This window comes from Oryzias melastigma, linkage group LG12, assembly GCF_002922805.2.
Source record: "Oryzias melastigma strain HK-1 linkage group LG12, ASM292280v2, whole genome shotgun sequence".
Classification (NCBI taxonomy): Eukaryota; Metazoa; Chordata; class Actinopteri; order Beloniformes; family Adrianichthyidae; genus Oryzias; species Oryzias melastigma.
This window is the reverse complement of record NC_050523.1, coordinates 26,097,436-26,115,238: the sequence shown is the minus strand read 5'-3', so window position 1 is coordinate 26,115,238 and position 17,803 is coordinate 26,097,436. Positions and strand designations below refer to the sequence as shown.

General features: G+C 40.8%; 2 protein-coding genes across 2 annotated transcripts in view; both read right to left on the bottom strand.

Annotated features, from left to right (window-relative positions):
• Positions 1-6,399, bottom strand: ccdc82 (coiled-coil domain containing 82). The gene is made up of 2 exons (XM_024268524.2): positions 5,483-6,399; positions 1-3,166 (listed from the first exon to the last, which is right to left on the bottom strand). The coding sequence occupies exons 1-2, from the start codon at positions 6,035-6,037 to the stop codon at positions 3,014-3,016; spliced, it is 708 nt and encodes a 235-aa protein (XP_024124292.1). The 5' UTR covers positions 6,038-6,399; the 3' UTR covers positions 1-3,013.
• Positions 6,400-7,223: 824 nt separating this feature from the next.
• Positions 7,224-17,803, bottom strand: part of wdr91 (WD repeat domain 91) — a 23,203-nt gene continuing 12,623 nt past the window's right edge. Inside the window, exons 8-18 of the mRNA XM_024268520.2 lie at positions 15,527-15,712; positions 13,485-13,675; positions 13,354-13,408; positions 11,868-11,963; positions 11,677-11,771; positions 10,271-10,424; positions 8,599-8,707; positions 8,194-8,306; positions 8,006-8,113; positions 7,776-7,865; positions 7,224-7,509 (exon numbers count right to left, since the gene is read on the bottom strand). Of these exons, the coding sequence (XP_024124288.1) occupies positions 7,345-7,509; positions 7,776-7,865; positions 8,006-8,113; positions 8,194-8,306; positions 8,599-8,707; positions 10,271-10,424; positions 11,677-11,771; positions 11,868-11,963; positions 13,354-13,408; positions 13,485-13,675; positions 15,527-15,712 (1,362 nt within the window). The 3' untranslated portion in view covers positions 7,224-7,344. The remainder of the gene's footprint in view (positions 7,510-7,775; positions 7,866-8,005; positions 8,114-8,193; positions 8,307-8,598; positions 8,708-10,270; positions 10,425-11,676; positions 11,772-11,867; positions 11,964-13,353; positions 13,409-13,484; positions 13,676-15,526; positions 15,713-17,803) is intronic.

The following is a 17,803-nucleotide window of genomic DNA, read 5'->3' as shown; positions in this document are numbered from 1 at the left end:
TCAATAAACCAGGAGTTTAATACAACAGGTTGGTCTGCAGCCACAGAGCAGAAACACACTGAAAACCATGAGGTGCACAACACTAATGAATGAAAGTTATGTATGTACATATGTACTGTATATACACAGCTTTTGTTGAAAAAGAAAAGGCCACACAGCTCTAAAACTGTCAAAGAACCTGACTTATTAATGTCAGCCACTCCTCTACAGTCGTTATGAATACAGACAATAATATTGAAAAAATACAAAACCATAAAGTTCAGATTTAGGATATAATTGTCCCTGTGGAGACACAAGAGCATCACTGTGATTTGAACAGTAAAAGCAGATACTGAGGTCAGCTACTCCAAATAGTTCTAAGAGTAATCACTGTATATTTATTCACAACACAGTAAAATAAATGCAACTCCTTCCAAGAAAAACAACAATGAAAGAATGATCCTTATTTGCACTGGAGACTAAACTTGGATCAGTTTGCAGCTTTAAGATCAACCATTTCCATTACCTTACAATAAACCTGAATAAAACAAGAAATGAAGTTTCCTCTGAGGAACGAGCTGCTAATGTACAGAACATTACAAAGTCCTCTTGAGCATTTGCACCAACGTCTCACAGTTCTATTAGGAAAAGGACAACTTGGTGCTGTTTTGATGCGGCTGAACTTTAAACTTCTAGATCTTTAACTGTTTATGGACAGGATGTCAGGAGCTGTTCTTGCTGTCTGTGTTTCCAAAGATTTCCAAAGCCCTGCTTGATCCTAGCAGATTAAAAAGTGCTTCCACTGTTACTCCAACCTGCTGGAGACAGAAAAGCAAACTACATCTGCTCAGATGGAGGCTGAAAAAATGCCAACATTTTATCATTCTTGTATTATTTTTACAAAACGAAGAATAAACGTTATTAGAAAGTTGTGAATTTTTGTTGTATTTGCTGTGTATTAAAAATGGAAGTCAACATGATAATTCAGAGACTTGTTGCTCAGCAGGGGTTCACTTACTTTTCCTTTGGACTATGGATAGAGTCTGAGGATCCTAACAATCCAGCTACATTAATCCCATCAGAGTTGTTGATGTTATTCCAAAGCATTCTGGGTTTGACCCAGTTCTGCTCAGCCTCTACAAGCTTAAAAACCAAACTATAAGACATACTTAGTGTTGACAAAACTCAACACTCAGTCAGCTTCTCTGATGCTGCTTCCATTTAAACCAGGAGTCTCTCATTTCAACCTCAAAACCTTAGATCCTCTGTCCTGATGGTTGGTCTTTAGGATAACAGAACAGTGAACACTGATTTACTTTTCTTTTTTTTGTCATTACACATTGAAAATATACACTATACTTTCTTATTTGAATCAGACTTGGCGGTCATCTTCCATTTTGGGACAAGCTTTAATCTTTAGGGCCTTGTTTGTTTACAAGTCAGGAGCTGTAATGTGGAGCTGCAACTTCTTGCATGGTAACAGGGAGATACAAATGTACACTACATTCTTTTTCTCTCTTTTGTGGTTTAAATTAGGGATGTCCCGATCAGGTTATTTTGGGCCCGATCCGATTCATTGGATTTTGTGTATTTGCCGATACCGAACAAAAACTCTAATTTTCTGTTGAAATACCTTTATAGGTTGCTGTTTGCGTTAAGACAAACCAATAGAGACACTTGCTGTCATTTTAAAGCGTTTTTAAAAGAGTTTTTGATCCCAGAAGTCTGAATCTGTGACGTAGCTACCGTGATTCAAATGTTTATGTTAGCCTCCTGTTTAAACTGCTGCTGTATTCTGCTGCGTTTTACAGCAATGACTTTTTGTGATCTGTTCATAACATGTAGACTTCTAGTGGAGTATTTATAAAGAAAAAAACTTTAAATATAAAGCGCTGATCATAACAAGAATAAATTAAATATCCGATACTGATCAGGGGAAGACATCCGATATTGATCGAGTCATCAACCACATGATCGAGCCCGATTTCTGATCACATGATCGGATCGGGACATCCCTAGTTTAAGGTAATAAGAACAAAAGTACTCACTGCTCTCCAACTTCACAGTCTGTTCGTCAAAACTGAACTTTCTATAAGGGAAAAGTATATTCTGCTGTTACAAAAGGAAGCACAGAGTCAGACAAATGTCAACAATCTCTCAACAAAATTAAACTATACTTCACTTGCCCCTCAGGATTCTGAGATTAACTTGAAATGACAGATATTTTTAATCTGTTTCTCAAAACCTGGAGATCATTAAAATAAGATCACATTGTGGAAACGCAAAAAGCCTTTAGAGAGAGAGAGCTGCTTGAAAACGAGTAATCAATTTTGTCTCATGCATGTAGAGAAAACCCAATTAGTGTTGCAACATTTAACCTGTAGTTAGAAGTTCAGGAAAGTGCAGAAACGTTTCATTGGAGTACATCAGTAGGGGGTTGTAAGGGTTTCTAAAATACTGTAGGACTCAGTAGAGTTTGCGGTAAGAATGTGTGCAATAGATCAAGCCTCGTCACATCAGAAGTAACTGCTGTTTCTCATAGCAATGCTCTGTAGCCTTTCTCCTTTTAATCGTGGTATCGAGGAGAGAGGGTCAGCATAAGCTGACAAAGTCCAGACACTTGGGTTTCTTCAGGTGACCCAGCTGCACTCAGCAGCAGCGGTCTCTGGTCTCGTGACCCCACTGACCCCCAGAGCTGCATCCCTGCTGATGAACCGGCTCTCCATCAGAAGTTGGTTTAAAGTCAAACTTCAGCTTCAGTAGCTCTCAGTTTCACGAACACTTTGAGAATAATGAGAAAATATTCCTCTAGGGGTTTATGATAAAAAAATAAGCATATGTGTGAGATATTTTAGTGGCGTATCTGCAGCACTAAGAATCCTCACATGAAGACGCGGTTCCACGATGGATGCCAGCCTGTTCCTCAAACCAGCACTGCTTTGGTTTCCCAGTCCACCACAGAGAAGTGTGCACCTCCACGGCTGGCTGTCATCTGCAGACGTTTCTGTAGAGTTTAAACTCGGCAGTCTCAGACCTACTCCTTCTCCTCCTCTTCCTGCTCTTCCTCCTCCTTCTTCTCGCTCTCCTCGCTTCCTTTAGTCTCTGTCTTGTCGTCTTCTTCTTCTTTATCTTCATCGCGAGGAGCTTCATCTTCAGCTTCCTTGGATTCGTCCTCGTCACCGGCACTCTAAACATGCAGAAAATATTTCAATCAATCAAAAATCCAAAACACACCTTAGGTCGCAGGCCCAACAGGATAAACATTTATTAAACACACCGAAACCACATTTTTAAAACTTAAAAAAGTTAACTTTTTACCTTTACTATGAATAAAAATAGACAGGATCTAATATTCCAGAATTAATCAACTTAAAACCTTATCCCTTTGAACAGTGGAGCTCCAGTGTTTCTGTTCTTTGATTTACTGTAACTTTTCAACCGTTAACATGATCATTCCAGCAGATTCTGAAGAAGATGAGCATCTCGTGCCGCTGTGAGCTGAGGATGCTGGAGGCTCTGCTGAGGTTATCAGAGACCAAAGCTTCTCACCACTTCAACAACAGTGGAAGACAGATGTGGAATAAATGTTATTTATAAAGGGTATATGGGGTCAAAGGTCACCTGTCAAAATGAGTTTGATGGAAAGTATATTCCTGATCTCTCTGATGAGGTCGGCATCTGAAACATGGAACTATTTTTCACTGAATATAAAGTTTTGGTCCCACTGACTAATAATGAAAAAGTACATTTTTTGGTGCTGAACGTTAACAACTTTGTTCAACTTTACTACACTCTGACTCCATAAAATATAAAGTAACAACTAATTGACTCTTAAATTAGTCGTCTACTATTTTAATTGTCGATTAGTCGACTAATCGTGGCAGCCCCAGGCAAAAGCACACATTTGTAGGGCATTCTCTGAGCCTTTCATAGTCAAAATTAGCAGAAAAGTCCAGGTAGATATTTTGAAGCTTAAGGCTGGTTTATACTTCCATGCGATTTACAATCGCTCGCATCCACAATCTGGCCGTCTCGTTCATACTAATGTTGGCTGGATTTGATTGCGACTCTCCGCTATAACTGCGATGTACTTCTGACTGGTGTTCATACCTCTCAAGCAACACAATCGTGTTCTGCATTTATTCTTAACATGACCAGCATCCCGCTCAGACACATCCAGCATCTGCGAGCGCGCGGTACATGAAAGGCGGAGGAGGAAGTGATGAGTTTGTCCGCTAAACAGAAGCAGGGAATACAAAGACGACCAAATTCAATTAAAAAAGGAACAAACTGCATTCTTTAGTGCTGTAAGATATGTGAAAGAAGACATTTTTCCAGCAACTTGCTCTATTTTCTATCTAGTTGTCCACTCTCTGTCTCTCTCTGTGTGTGAAGTTCGGTATTTCCTAACTTCTTCAGTAAGTCTTCATTATTTTCAGTGTTAAAACATATTTTTCTGGACAGAGATCTCTGCATAGTCGTGTACTCTAATCGCTGAAATAAATTCAAATAAATCGCTGGTGACGTCACCAGCAGGTGCAGCATTCTGATGCGACTGAAGCGATTCTGCTCTGATGACTGTGCGACCACTGCAACGCCAGCGATTAGGAATCACGTGGAAGTATAAACCAGCCTTTAAGTGTTAATTAGCATTAGGGCTGCCACGATTAGTCGACCAATCGAGTATTAAAATAGTTGATGACTAATTTAACAGTCGATTCGTCGTTACTTTATATTATATGGAGTCAGAGTGTAGTAAAATTGAAGAAAGTTGTGAGCGTTCTACAAGAAAAAAATGCATTTTTTGTGTGAATGGCTAGTAAACATTCACAGTGATAGTGATTCTTCAAAGTCTTTTCATACGTTTTTGAGCACATAAAAACTCAATCACACTTTCAGTGATTTTAGTAATCTTGGTATCAAAATGTTCAGTGTGTTCCGGACATTACTGCTTGTATTTTTGGTATTCATAAACTTGTCATCTACTGGGTTTTTTAGGTTAAGTTAGAGTTTAGCTAATATTTTAGCACCATGCTAACATCATTGACTAATTTAGTATACTGAGGAATTTTAGGCTATTTCGGAGTTTAGCTAGTAGTTAAGCAACGAGCTAGGTTTTTTTGGCTAATTTGGAGCTTAGCTCATATTAGCACTGGAGCTCCAATGTTTATGTTCTGTGATTTCCTGTAACTTTTAAACTGTTTACATGACCAACATGATTCCAGTAGATTCTGAAGGAGAAAATGTGGCGTGAAAAGCTACATTATGTTAAAGATTTTGTGTTTAAAGTGTCACGGGGAATGCCTCGGGTGTTAAAGGGTTAAATAACTTTAAATATTTTACTCTTCATAAAATATATATTTCTGTCAAAATTCTACTCGTTAAAAATGAGAGCAAGATAACATCGGGCCATTAATGACAATAAAATAAAATGATCTGGAGGGCCAGACAGGATTACCCGGAGGGCCGGATCCGGCCCCCGGGCCTTGACTTCGACACATACCTGCTTGAGGCGCCCCCTCCTCCGGTTGGGGACCCGGGCCTTCATCCTCCTGGACAGCGCCAGCAGCTTGTTGTGTCTCTGCCTCCTCTTGGCTTTGTCCGCCTCCTCTTTCCTCTTCTCCTCCGCCTGGTCCGAGTCTGACTCGTCCTGCCGCTGCAGCCTGCTGCGCTTCCGGGGCTGCACCATCCGCTTCGGACTACTGCTGTCTTTCCTCTTCTCATCGTCGTCCTCATCGTCGTCCTCTTCGCCGGGGCTGGACGAAGAGGAGCTGTCGTCGCCCCCCAGGAAGGAGCGCTTTCTGCGGGCCACGGAGCGGCTGTCGTCGCTGGACGACGCTCCGGAGTCGCTCCAGTCCCGGTCCTCCTGCTGCTCGCTGTCCTCCTCCGGGGAGCTCTGGAAGTCGGACTGGGACCCGGAGGAGGAGGAGGACGAGAAGGAGCCTTCGTCACTGTCGTCCAGGATCGAGGCGGGCAGGCCGATCTGGCGCTTCTTCGAGGCAGCCACCTTCGTTTTCCGCATGGACGCGAACATTTTTCGCTTGTACAAACTCTCCATGTCTGCACGCGGAGTTGGAGGCCAGTGACATTAAACAAAAACGGGAGGATTAGGGAGGAAAGCTGACAGAGTGAGAAGCTAACGTTTAGTGTGCACGCGCCCCCGCGGCGGCTCTTCTGACGGACATGGCGCCGGCACGTGAACTCTGCGGTGGTGTCCGCGCGGCTCCTCCACACCACTCTCCCGGGGTTTAGGGTTCTTAAAGGCCGGTTTGGCTCATTTCCTAAAGCGCAGCTATCCCTGCTCTTGTGTTATTGTAGCCCTGCTTCTTCTCGTCTCGGTGAACCCGTGTGGTGTTGTTATAGCGCCCCGCTGCGCCGGAGAGCGAACACTGCAGTTCCCCTCTGCACGCTGAGCTGCTCTAACGAGAGATGACATGCTAGCTTGTTGAGTACGTAAAGTTGTCCGCCATATTGGAAAGGTACAGATGTCTGTTTACTGCTGTGTTACAATTGTACAACAGATCTGTAAAAACTAGAATGTGACTTTTCACTACTAAATTATTTCTGTCAGCTGATAAAGGAGAACTTCTAGAAAACATTTGAACAAGATCTGAGTGAGTTTACTCTCAATAATGAACGTTTAGACTGATCTAGTCTATTCAAAGTCAACGACAGCTTTAGACTTCACACTATTTCCATGTTTTCTGTCAGGACCATCGATCTTTATGTTTATGGAGGATGATGGTGGTATTTGTATGTGTTAGACCTCAGATCAGACCAGACGACTTGCTGGTAATCAGATTACTAAATGGAGAAAAATAAGATGACCAGGATTTCCTCAGTAGTGAAGAGGGAAGAGTCCATCAGTGCTGAATCCCCATCCAGAGGGTGGACCGGGAAGAGTGGCGTATGACAGACCGGTGGGTGAATTTACTCAGCGGTGTTGCATTGCGACCAGCTCTGGCTGTATAGTAAGTCTCGGATGCTGCGTGCTTTAAAGCGGGCGCCGCCCGGACCTTGCCACTCCGGTACCATGGATAGAGTGCTCACTGAGCCATCTCTTCCGTCTGCGGGACCATCGGGACATCTTTAACCTGTACCTCAGTTTTGAAACACATTCTGACTTAAAACTGAGACGGTTCCATTTGAAAACATGTTGTTGATGCTTCTGCTAACATCCTCTCTGAGATAATCAAACAATCTATGAAAACAAAGAAGGACATTAGGTTCAGAGAGGAACCAGCTCTGAGACATAAAGGTCACTTTAATATAGACTTGAGTAAATAGTGGTCTACAGTTTGGTTATCTCATGCTCATCTGTACTAATCTCTTATAACTGTGATCAGTTCTCCATCAGCTCCTCAGTTACGACTTCTGTGCCAGGAGCGTGCTCAGTTTGATCTTCCCATCCATGGAGGCCGTCAGGCAGGTACCACAGTCCAAAGCTGAGGACCAATCGACGGTTACCACCGGAGCTTTGTGACCGCCAAGTGACAGGACTCTCTCCAGAGCGGGCTCTCCACTGGTCAGCTGGAAGATCAAGAGAATATATATAAAAAAAAGTAAAATACAACGACAAACTAGATTTGCAATTCCTCTAAGGAAATTGTGTCTGATTGCTGAAAGCAAAGCCGTTTAAAACTTTGCTATCAAATTCTTGTGAATCAAATCGAATAGTTTCTGGAAGTTATTGCCGATACCCAGCCCAATATATTTCTAGAGTAAATGCTCTATAATATCTAGCTTGGGACCAGAAAGACTAATGTAAGACTGATGATGATGAGGGTGACGTTTACCCTGTAGATGAGTCCCCCGGTGCTGGAACATGTCAGCACGTGTTGTCCCTCGGAGTCAAAAGCAAAGAGCCGACCTCTGGGAACCTGAACCTGCACAAGAGTTCTCTCACAACATCATGGTCGCTCATCAGTTCGCTCTACTCTAGATTCTACATTTCTGAATGATCTCATTGAATGAACTGTACGTCTTCCATTTACTGTCCATGTAGTTTCCATGGTAACCGGCTTACCTGTTTGTATCCACTGTACCCTGACAGGACAAAAGGACCGGTGGCATCCTGGGGTAGAACCTGTTCTGACTGCTTCACCCCACAGCGATGAATGTTCCACTGAATGAACTGCACACACACACGGATGCCCACATTTACCCCAATCTGCTGATGAATCTGCACACCACAGCTCGCTCGTCGCCTCACACCTTGCCATCTTCTCCAATGCTGAACACGGTGTTCTCGTCGTAGCTGAACTCCACGCTGTAAACTTCTCCTTCATGAGCTCTCCAGCTCATGGCGCTCTCGAAGCGTTGCATGTCTGCAGCAGTGATGGTTGAGAGAACATATAAAAAGATGTACTGTGTTTTATCAGCCGTTGCTGTTAAAGTCTTTATGCCAGGATTCGTTGATGGTTGAGATCTTTAAATTAGCAAAATATCTCCTTTGTAGAAAAAAAAAGCAACTGATTAATTGACCCTATTAAAGTTAAGCTATTCTGTTATTAAAACTCCAAAAAGCTACAGCATTATTACAGAATAACCAATAAATGTTTCTTTTTTAAAGCATTAAACAGAAGAATCGACACTAAAGGATGGTTCATGATGACCCACCGAACAGTCGAATGACTCCATCAGCAGCACCAGTCACCAGCAGGTTTCCATTATGGTTGAAGGCGGTGCAGTTGATGGCCACTGGGTCAGGCTCCAAAGAGAACTGGAGCTGAAAGGCAGAAGAGCAAAGCGCCGTTACACGAAAACGCTAATGTCGAGCACTTTTCTCCAGCCGATCACACCAACAGAACCACTTCCTGGTCAATGCTGGATGCACTTGGGAAAAATAGGACATTGGAACACAAAGACTTGGGACACCCAAATTTAAAATACTAAGACTTCAACTGGTGGAAAAGTGTTGGTGAAGTACTGTACATTTGTTTGGACAGATTTACAGGAAAACAGGCTTTGCTTTACTCAACACAGCTAAGTAACAACCTTATGGTAAATGGTGAGACGGTGTTTACTTATATAATGCTTTTCCACTTTACTTTAAAGGTAAACAAACAGTGATGTTGGAAGCTGACTCCACTCAAAGCCAGAATGTGAAAATCCAGTTAGAAGGGCGGGGCTTGGGGGTTGGACTGTTATCATTAGTGGAGCTGCAGATCATGATGTGGGACTTCTGAAACTTATGACAATATTTTCAAGAATTAAACAATTGTATTTTAATTTGTCAAAAATGTTGCAATGACCAACAGACAGCACTTTTAAAGCTCCATTTATGGAGATCAACAGCAAAATAATGGTAATTTAGGGTTTGGTTACTCTTTAAGCCAATCAGCCGTTCCCACACTGATGGTGGCTTCACTTCCAAACACCAGTACCAACCTAGAACCACCAGGACCAATGTGGGCCTCAGACTAGGGCTGGATTGATAAAATCGATTTATCGTTTTGAATCAATTTAAGCTTAACAAATCAATAATCGATTCATAAAAATATAAATCAATTTAGCACCTAAAGCTAAAGTCCACTAGCTTGATGCTAACGTTTAATGGAATTCCCCATAGGACGGCTAATGCTAACACTCTGTCGGTCTAAACATACATTGCTGACTAAATGAACATCTTTATAAACCCAGACATGAATTGTTATAGGAAATATTTTTAAAGTAACAATTTGTGGTCTAAAACACTGTTTTTTTCCTCACACTTGCTTCTTCTTCTGTAATAAGGTGTGATGCTATAGCGTGATCTCCACCTAGTGTCCAAACAGAAACGTCCTCCAGGAGAAGCAGAACAATGTTTCCAATGTTAATGATCTGAACATTTTAGTTAGAACTTCTCCTTTAGAGAATCCATGTAACACTGGATGATATTAACAATCTCATTATTTCACTGATACATTTACAGTATGTGAACTGGATCAGATTAATATACATATATTCAAATCATATAGTAGATTATTAATGTATTTCTAAACATATGTGTAAACTCAAAATGGAATTGAAGAATTGAAAGAATAAAAAAAAAAAGAAAAAATCTGAATCTAATCGATTCAGGCTCTAATGAATCGAATCGTTTCTGAAAATTATAATCGATATCCAGCCTTAGTTTAGTGTCTTGACCAGAGACACTTTAACACATGGGCGGTAAAGGCGGGAACCAAACTATGAAGCTTCTGCTTTACCTCTGCCCCCCAAATGACTCAACTGCTTTCAGCGCTCCGTGTCCTCTGCATTCACTCTGTAAAAACCTAACAAATGAATATCAAACCAGTCTGTAAATTACCTGCTGCTTCACAGTCTTGGTGTCCCACAGCAGCAGTTGACCAGATACGGGAACAGGATGTGGTGGAGCGGACTCGACGCTTCCAGAGCGACTGAGAGCTGCAGCCGAGCAGACAAACGAGGAACCGCTTGGACTGCACGCTAAAGACAAGATGCTGACGGACACACAACAGCTGTCAAGATTTTAACAAAACACATTTACATAACTGTACACAGTTACTGAAGCAAAATAATAAAAACAACGGTTTTGTTTTCTCATCTGTTTAACCAAGAAAACAAGAAGGACTTTCACAGGAAGCCACAACAGGTTGGAAAGTACGCCAACACAGTCAGCTAAAAAGGAAAAAACCTCAAGTGATTCTGCAGAACATGTTAGAGAACACTGACCTGAGGAAAAAACAAAGAAGTGATTCACTTTACAGTCTGATGGAAATCATAGTTTTTTAAGGAGGAGTACATGAAAGGCATCACTATTTGATAAACAGTATGGAGGCACAGCCGGGTTTTGTGTTAGCTTTACAAAAAAGAACACTGGAAGGCAGCTCTCATTTTCTACAGAGCGGTAGAGAAAACAAACGTTTCCAGTCTAGTTCCTTCAAGTGACTTTTGTTTTTGCTTGATCAGCCACTTACCACGGCCAGCCGATCGTTCAGAGATGACTGCAACCAATTTAAGGCATGGATCAGTGTTAAATCAACAGAATAAAAGATTTTACCAAAGGAACAAAGACTGAATCTTATGGAGACCCCAAAGCATGTGTCAAAGTCAAGGCCCGGGGGTCGCTTCCGGCCCTCCGGGTAATTCTATCCGGCCCTCCAGATCTATCTTATTGTTATTAATGACCCGATGTTATCTTGCGCTCATTTCGAACTTGTATAATTTTGACAAAATATATTTTATGGAGAGTAAAATATTGAAAGTTATTTAAGGTTTAAGTTAATTTATTCTGGAATAATATTCCTGCCATTTTATTATTCATAATCATGTTTAAAAGTTACATTGGCATTCTGCTAGCTTTTTGGACTAATTTGGTATTTACTGAGACAACAGCATCAATTGCTCTGATTAGCAACCAAAGGTTGACAGCTGCAGTCGATTCTTGTCCAAGTTAAATGTCTAAGTTCTATGCAGGTTAACTTTAGAATGATCTATGATCATTTAACCTAATCTGTCTGGTTTACTGTGTCTTCCTATAGTTTAGTGTTTTTGGAAACAACAACAGGAATGAAATGTTTTTGCTTTTTCTTTTAATGTTTGTTCAGTAAATTATGATGTAGGTCCTGATTCTTTATGTTCTTTTCTCCAGAAAGAAGGAATATATGAAGCATGGAGCAATGTTTGAGACAAGGTGGAGCCTAAAACAGCAGGTTTCTGCAGGGTAACAGGTGATGAACACACACAGCTTACCGTGGATGAGTTTCATCAATGTTCATCTCATAGAGATTCTTCTTAGCATCAGTATCATACAGCCGCACAGTCCCAACGCCGCTGCCTAGCAACAGCTGCAATCACAATGGGTTAATCAAACCAAAGCTCAAAACCATGTGTGTGGATAGTGCGATGCTGTTCTGGAAATGCAGTGATGTAAGCGGTCGTACCAGCCGGTCCGGCTTGGCGGCCCACTCCAGCGACAGTAAAGGAGATTTCGACATGATGGTGGCTTTGGTTTGCATCACCGGGTTGAAGGACCACACCTGTAGAAAGAGCAAGAAAAGTAATGTTTATAGCTTGATTTTCAATGTTCACAGGTATGGAGCTCGATTGAAGCCAATATTATTTGAAACCCTCCCCCACAAAAAAAATGAAAAAAATATTGATGTTTGTCCTAAAAAATCAAATGTGTTCAAAACTTTTTGCTATTCTAAAATTAACTAAATTTGGCACTTTTTGAGGTTTCCAAACTCAAAATTTCAATTTCAAACTTTTTTCCAGTTTCAAATCTTTTTTTTCAATTTCAACTCTTTATTTTTTCTGAATTTTAAAATGCTTTGGGGCGGGGCTAACACGAAAACGAACACCTTCGTCTTACCCCCACCTCAATGCGCCACAAGTTTTGAAACTGAAATGTTCTGATTCGAAAACGAAAAAAAAGAGTTGAAAGAGAAAAAAAAGATTTGAAATTTAAATTTTAAGTTTTGAAACCTAATGAAACAAAACATTTCCAGCTGAAAACAATTCAGTTTATTTTAGAATAGCAAAACTTTCAGACTTTTTAACTTTTCTTTTTGTTGGCCTAACACCAATATTTTTTTCAACTTGTTGTGTGAATACATTCAATGCATTCACACTATTGAGATTCTTTATTTACGTTTTCTTCCGTACGTTTTTTGACACGTAAAAACTCAAGCACACTTTATGCGATTTACACAATCTTGGTATCAAAACGTTCGGCTCGTTAAGGACATTACTGCTTGTATTATTAGTAGTTGTGCACTTTACAGTTTTTGCGTAGTTACACAATTTGTGCGTTTTTTCAGCCCCATTATAACTAATAGGATTTTTTTACAAATTCCTGCAAATTACACACTTAATGCAATTTAAGCAATTTAAAACATTCAGCATGTCCAGAAATTCATGCTTGTACTTCCAGCATTGTTAAAATTCATGCAAGTTACACAAAATTACACAATTTAACACAACTTTACACAATTTTACACAAATTTGTGCAAATTTTAAGCAAATTCGGCATTTTATGCAATTATACACATCCAGCATGTTCAGGAAATTCATGCTTTTACTACACATTCTTACAATTACACAAGTTACACAAATTTAACACAACTTTACGCAACTACACAATTTTACACAATTTAATCTATTAATACAGTTTATGCAAATTAAGGCAATTTAAGCACTTTACACACTTTATACACTTTAAACACTTAATGCACGTTATACAATTTAAGCAATTACTTCAAATTTAAGCAATTTACGCGATTTACAACAACCGCATTAGCGCGATAATGCATTCACACTTGCATTATCGCAGGTAATGCGACTTTTCTAGTTTTATTTGGGTTTTAAATAATATTGGGCCCAATTTAGCTCCATACACACCTTCCAAATAAAAAGAGAAGAAAGTACCTTTATGACTCCATCTACATCCAAACTGGCAACTCTGCGACCGGAGCAGTCCACCCTGAGAGTCAGGAGAACACACATGCAGAGTGACTGTCGGCTCGGAGCCTCTGTTCAGCTGTAGAAACCTGCAGCACCTGCAGTGCATGATGGAGGAGTGATGCTCCCCATACTCCTCCTGACTCAGCTTAATGAAGGCCTGCTCCACCGACAGGCCTCCGTCTGCCGTCTCTGCCCCACAGCTGCGCTGGTTAGGGGCTTCAGCAGGTTTGGAGGAGGTCTCGGTGGGGGGGTCCACATCCTCCCCTTCTCCTCTCCTCTCTGGTGTCTGGAGACAAAAGAAGAACGATGAGGTCAACTTTGAAAACAGAACATCAAGCTTTATCCAGAGGTGACCTTTCAGTCCAGTTTGGACTTATCATGAATGTTTTTAGGAATCTAGAGGTTTAAATTCCTCAGAACTAACACTTCTTTAGTAAATTATTAAACTTTGTTCCAAAATGTACTCTAGTTTTACATTTTCACAAAAATAAAGTGATCCAAATGAGACTCATCAGTCCAATATCATTTGTTGTACTTTTAAAATGATTTATCCAAAAATCTTTGTGATTTAAATAGAGATGTGGTGATTAATCAACTTAATCGATTAATCGATTTATATTTGTACGAGAAATTCCACCAGTTTGATTTGTCTGAGGCAAGTTGTTGATGGAATCAACCTAGAAGGATGTACACATTTTAAAACTCCTCCAGTTATTGGAAATGCAGTTTAATGTAGCCTCACAAAAAAGCAAATAAAAACACATTGATAAACGATTTATTTTCTAGATATTTGTTTCACGCTTGGGCCTGAACACAGAACTGATCTCGTGGTCATGGTAATGTTTTTTTTTTTTTTACTAATTTGGGTAAATAGAGTGATTTTCCACAGCACACCTGAACATCTCTCACAGCACACTAGTTTACTGCAGTACACTGATTTAAACGAACAAACTCTAGACTTTAGCTCATATTTCAATCTTAACCCTTTAACACCAGAGTTCCAGTTTTTGTGTTCTTTGATTTACTGTAATTTTTCAACCGTTAATGCGATCATTAACACGATCCTTAACACAACTGCTAACAAGATCATTCACACTATCATTAATACGATTGTTAACACGATCGGTAATATGATAGTTAACACGATCATCACAGTTCCAGTAGATACTGTTAGTTGCTCCTAAGGTGAGGACCAAAACACTTCGCCCTCTTACTATGGTCCTCGCCTCTGGAACAGCCTGAGGAGAGTCTCAGGGCCGCAGAGACCGTAGAGGTTTTTAAGAAGACTCACCTTTTTAATTCTGCTTTTAGTTGATATATCTGCCTGTTTATTAAATTAGCTTTCATTGATTTATTTTATTAATTAATATATATATATATATTATTTTGTGGATTTTATTTAATATTTTATGTATTTAATCTCAATTTTTAAGTTGTTTATTTTACATAGATTTTATGTATTTAATTCTATTATATTACTGTCATTTTACCCCATTGTTTCCTGTGTGTTCTATCATATCAGGGCTTGTCTGCTTGGTCTGGGGTCGTTGCCGTGGTTCTCGCCCTTGCTGGGGCGGCTGGAGTCCTGCACTGCAGCCTCACAGCTGTGGAGTGGACTCCGTGCTGTCCCAGTCTGGGTGGGCGCCGTGGCGATGTTCCTTTGACCGAGCTGGCTCCTGGTATGATAGAATCCTCAATACTGTTTCCTCACAGCAGAGCCAAGCCTTAAGTTTATTTTATAAGTTTTTCATTGAACTTTTTAAGCGTTCATTGTGTGTGGGGTCATAGGTGTGTGTGTTATAGGGAGGGGGGTGAAGGGTGGGTTGGGCTTTTACCGTGTATGTTTTGTTTTTAAATGTAAAGCGCTTTGAGTTGCTCACAGTATGAGAAGCGCTTTTTTAAATAAAGTTTGATTAGATTTGAAGGTGATAAATGCCGCGAGAATCTGTTCGAATTACATCGATGGTGTCAACGGTTGAAAAGCTCCAGTATGTTAAAGATTTTTTGTTGAAGTGTCACAGGGTGTTAAAGGGTTAAACATTAAATACAGACCATTTACTCAAAACAATGTACAACAAGATTCTCCAAACAGAGAAAATCCTCAAATGCAGCAGATCTGAGGCCAGTCTTTCAGTACCTGTGGCTTTGAAAAAAGCTCCTTTCTCTCTTTCTCGTGTTCCTGGATTCTCTTGTGTCTGGAATTCTGGTTTGTCACCTGGTTTGCTGGCTGCTGAGGCTGGGAATTTGCAGGTTCACTGGTCAGTGACTGGCTGGGAATCGGCTTCACTTCCTTTGTTGGAGCTGCCTCTTTAGACCTTGAGAGCTGAAAACAAACACACAAACCCACAGTCGCTTTGAGGGAGAAAGATAACAATGTTTAATGAAATCATAACAATACAAAGGTGGAGTTTGGAGTAAACACTCGTCTCTTTGTCTTTCTGAGACTTCAGATAAAGCAGCAAAATCCAGGTCTAGTCAAGAGTCTGTTCCCTACAAACTGTAACGCCTTGATTTGAAACGAACAACAAAGTTTGGTGAAATGGGATTTAATGGGGGACAAGCTTTATTTCAGATGTTTTCCACCAACAAATACAACCATAAAATGTCTGTAAAATCTGAAGCAGCGAGCCTCATAAAATAATATTCTCAGAACTATCCCATCATATTCATAAAGAGCAATGGACAGTACAACTGAAGGAAGGAATGAAGGACTTCCAGTAGGAACTTTGAATGTTGGAATTTTGACAGGAAAAGTATATTTGATCCACATGATTGAAAGAATAAAGGAGGATCTCCCGTCTGTTTAAGAGACCAGATGGAAAGCAAACTTAGTATGTGGTGAGGCTGAAGCTGGAAGGTGTGATGGGGAATGCTGTCAATGACTATGCCTCCCAGGTAGGATGTGAGCTGGAGGAAAAGGAGTTCTGGAGGGAGGAGAACACACAGGGATTACAATTGTGCAGATGCAGATTTGAAGGAGATCAATGACTGCAAAGTTGTTTCTATGGAGAGTGAAGCTACACAGAGGAAGAAGGTGGTATGAGGATGAGTGGTGGTGAGGAAGATGAAGAGAAGAAGGGCAAAGCAGAGGATCAAGTGGTGGAAGAATGTTCAGAGAAAGGCTTAGCTAAGAACTGAGAATTTAGCAGTATTTGTACGACTTTGGAAGGATTTTCTTCTTAAATAAAAGGTCAGCTCAGTGGCCTTGTGGTAGAGTGTCCGCCCTGAGATTGGAAGGTCGTGGGTTCAAATCCCGGCCGAGTCATACCAAAGACTCTAAAAATGGGACCCAGTGCCCCCCCTGCTTGACACTCAGCACTAAGGAGCTGGACTGGGGGGTTAAACCACCAAATGGTTCCCGAGCGCGGCTGTGTCTGCAGCTCACCGCTCCCCAAGGGGATGGGTCAAATGCGGAGAACAAATTTCACACACCTTGGTGCGTGACAAATAGTGGGACTTTAACTTTAACTTTTAACTTAAACTTTGGTGCCTTAAAATGCGGCATCATTTCTTTCTCCGTGGTATGTAATACAGAGAATCAATTTTTTCATCTGTATAAACTGACTCCAGTATTAACCCTTTAACACCTGAGGCATCGAGGTGACGCTTCAACACCAAATCTTTAACATACTGTAACTTTTCAACCATAAACCAATCAACATAATTCTGGAATTACGCTGATCATGTAAACAATTTAAAAATTACAGTAAATCAAAGAACATAAATGGATTTAATCAGATCTGCTGGGCTGCAAATGCAATTGACCTTCTCCATCATGAGAAGAGGCAGAGCGGAACCCACCAGGTACGTTTGTGACTGAGTATGTGAATGATTCCTGGGGCAAACAGAGCATTTTCTGCCTGTCAAAACTTTCTCTGGAAGACGTGATTACATCATTGAATTAATGATCTCCGGCTTTCTGCTGGCTGGAACCGGCGGAACCTAGATATATTGGAACCTGGATATATTGGAACCTGGATATATTGGAACCTGGATATATCGGAATCTGGATATATCGGAATCTGGATAGATCGGAACCTGGATATATCGGAACCTGGATATATCGGAATCTGGATAGATCGGAATCTGGATAGATCGGAATCTGGATAGATCGGAATCTGGATAGATCGGAACCTGGATAGATCGGAACCTGGATATATCGGAATCTGGATATATCGGAACCTGGATAGATTGGAACCTGGATATATCGGAACCTGGATATATCGGAACCGGGATATATCGGAATCTGGATAGATCGGAACCTGGATAGATCGAAATCTGGATAGATCGGAACCTGGATAGATCGGAATCTGGATATATCGGAACCTGGATATATCGGAACCTGGATATATCGGAACCTGGATATATCGGAATCTGGATAGATCGGAATCTGGATAGATCGGAATCTGGATAG

Excerpts from the sequence above, each read along its gene's own strand:
- ccdc82 (XM_024268524.2), bottom strand. The coding sequence starts at position 6,037 with ATGGAGAGTTTGTACAAGCGAAAAATGTTCGCGTCCATGCGGAAAACG. Across the intron at positions 3,167-5,482 it reads GGAGGGGGCGCCTCAAGCAG|AGTGCCGGTGACGAGGACGA; the intron begins GTATGTGTCGAA and ends CTGCATGTTTAG.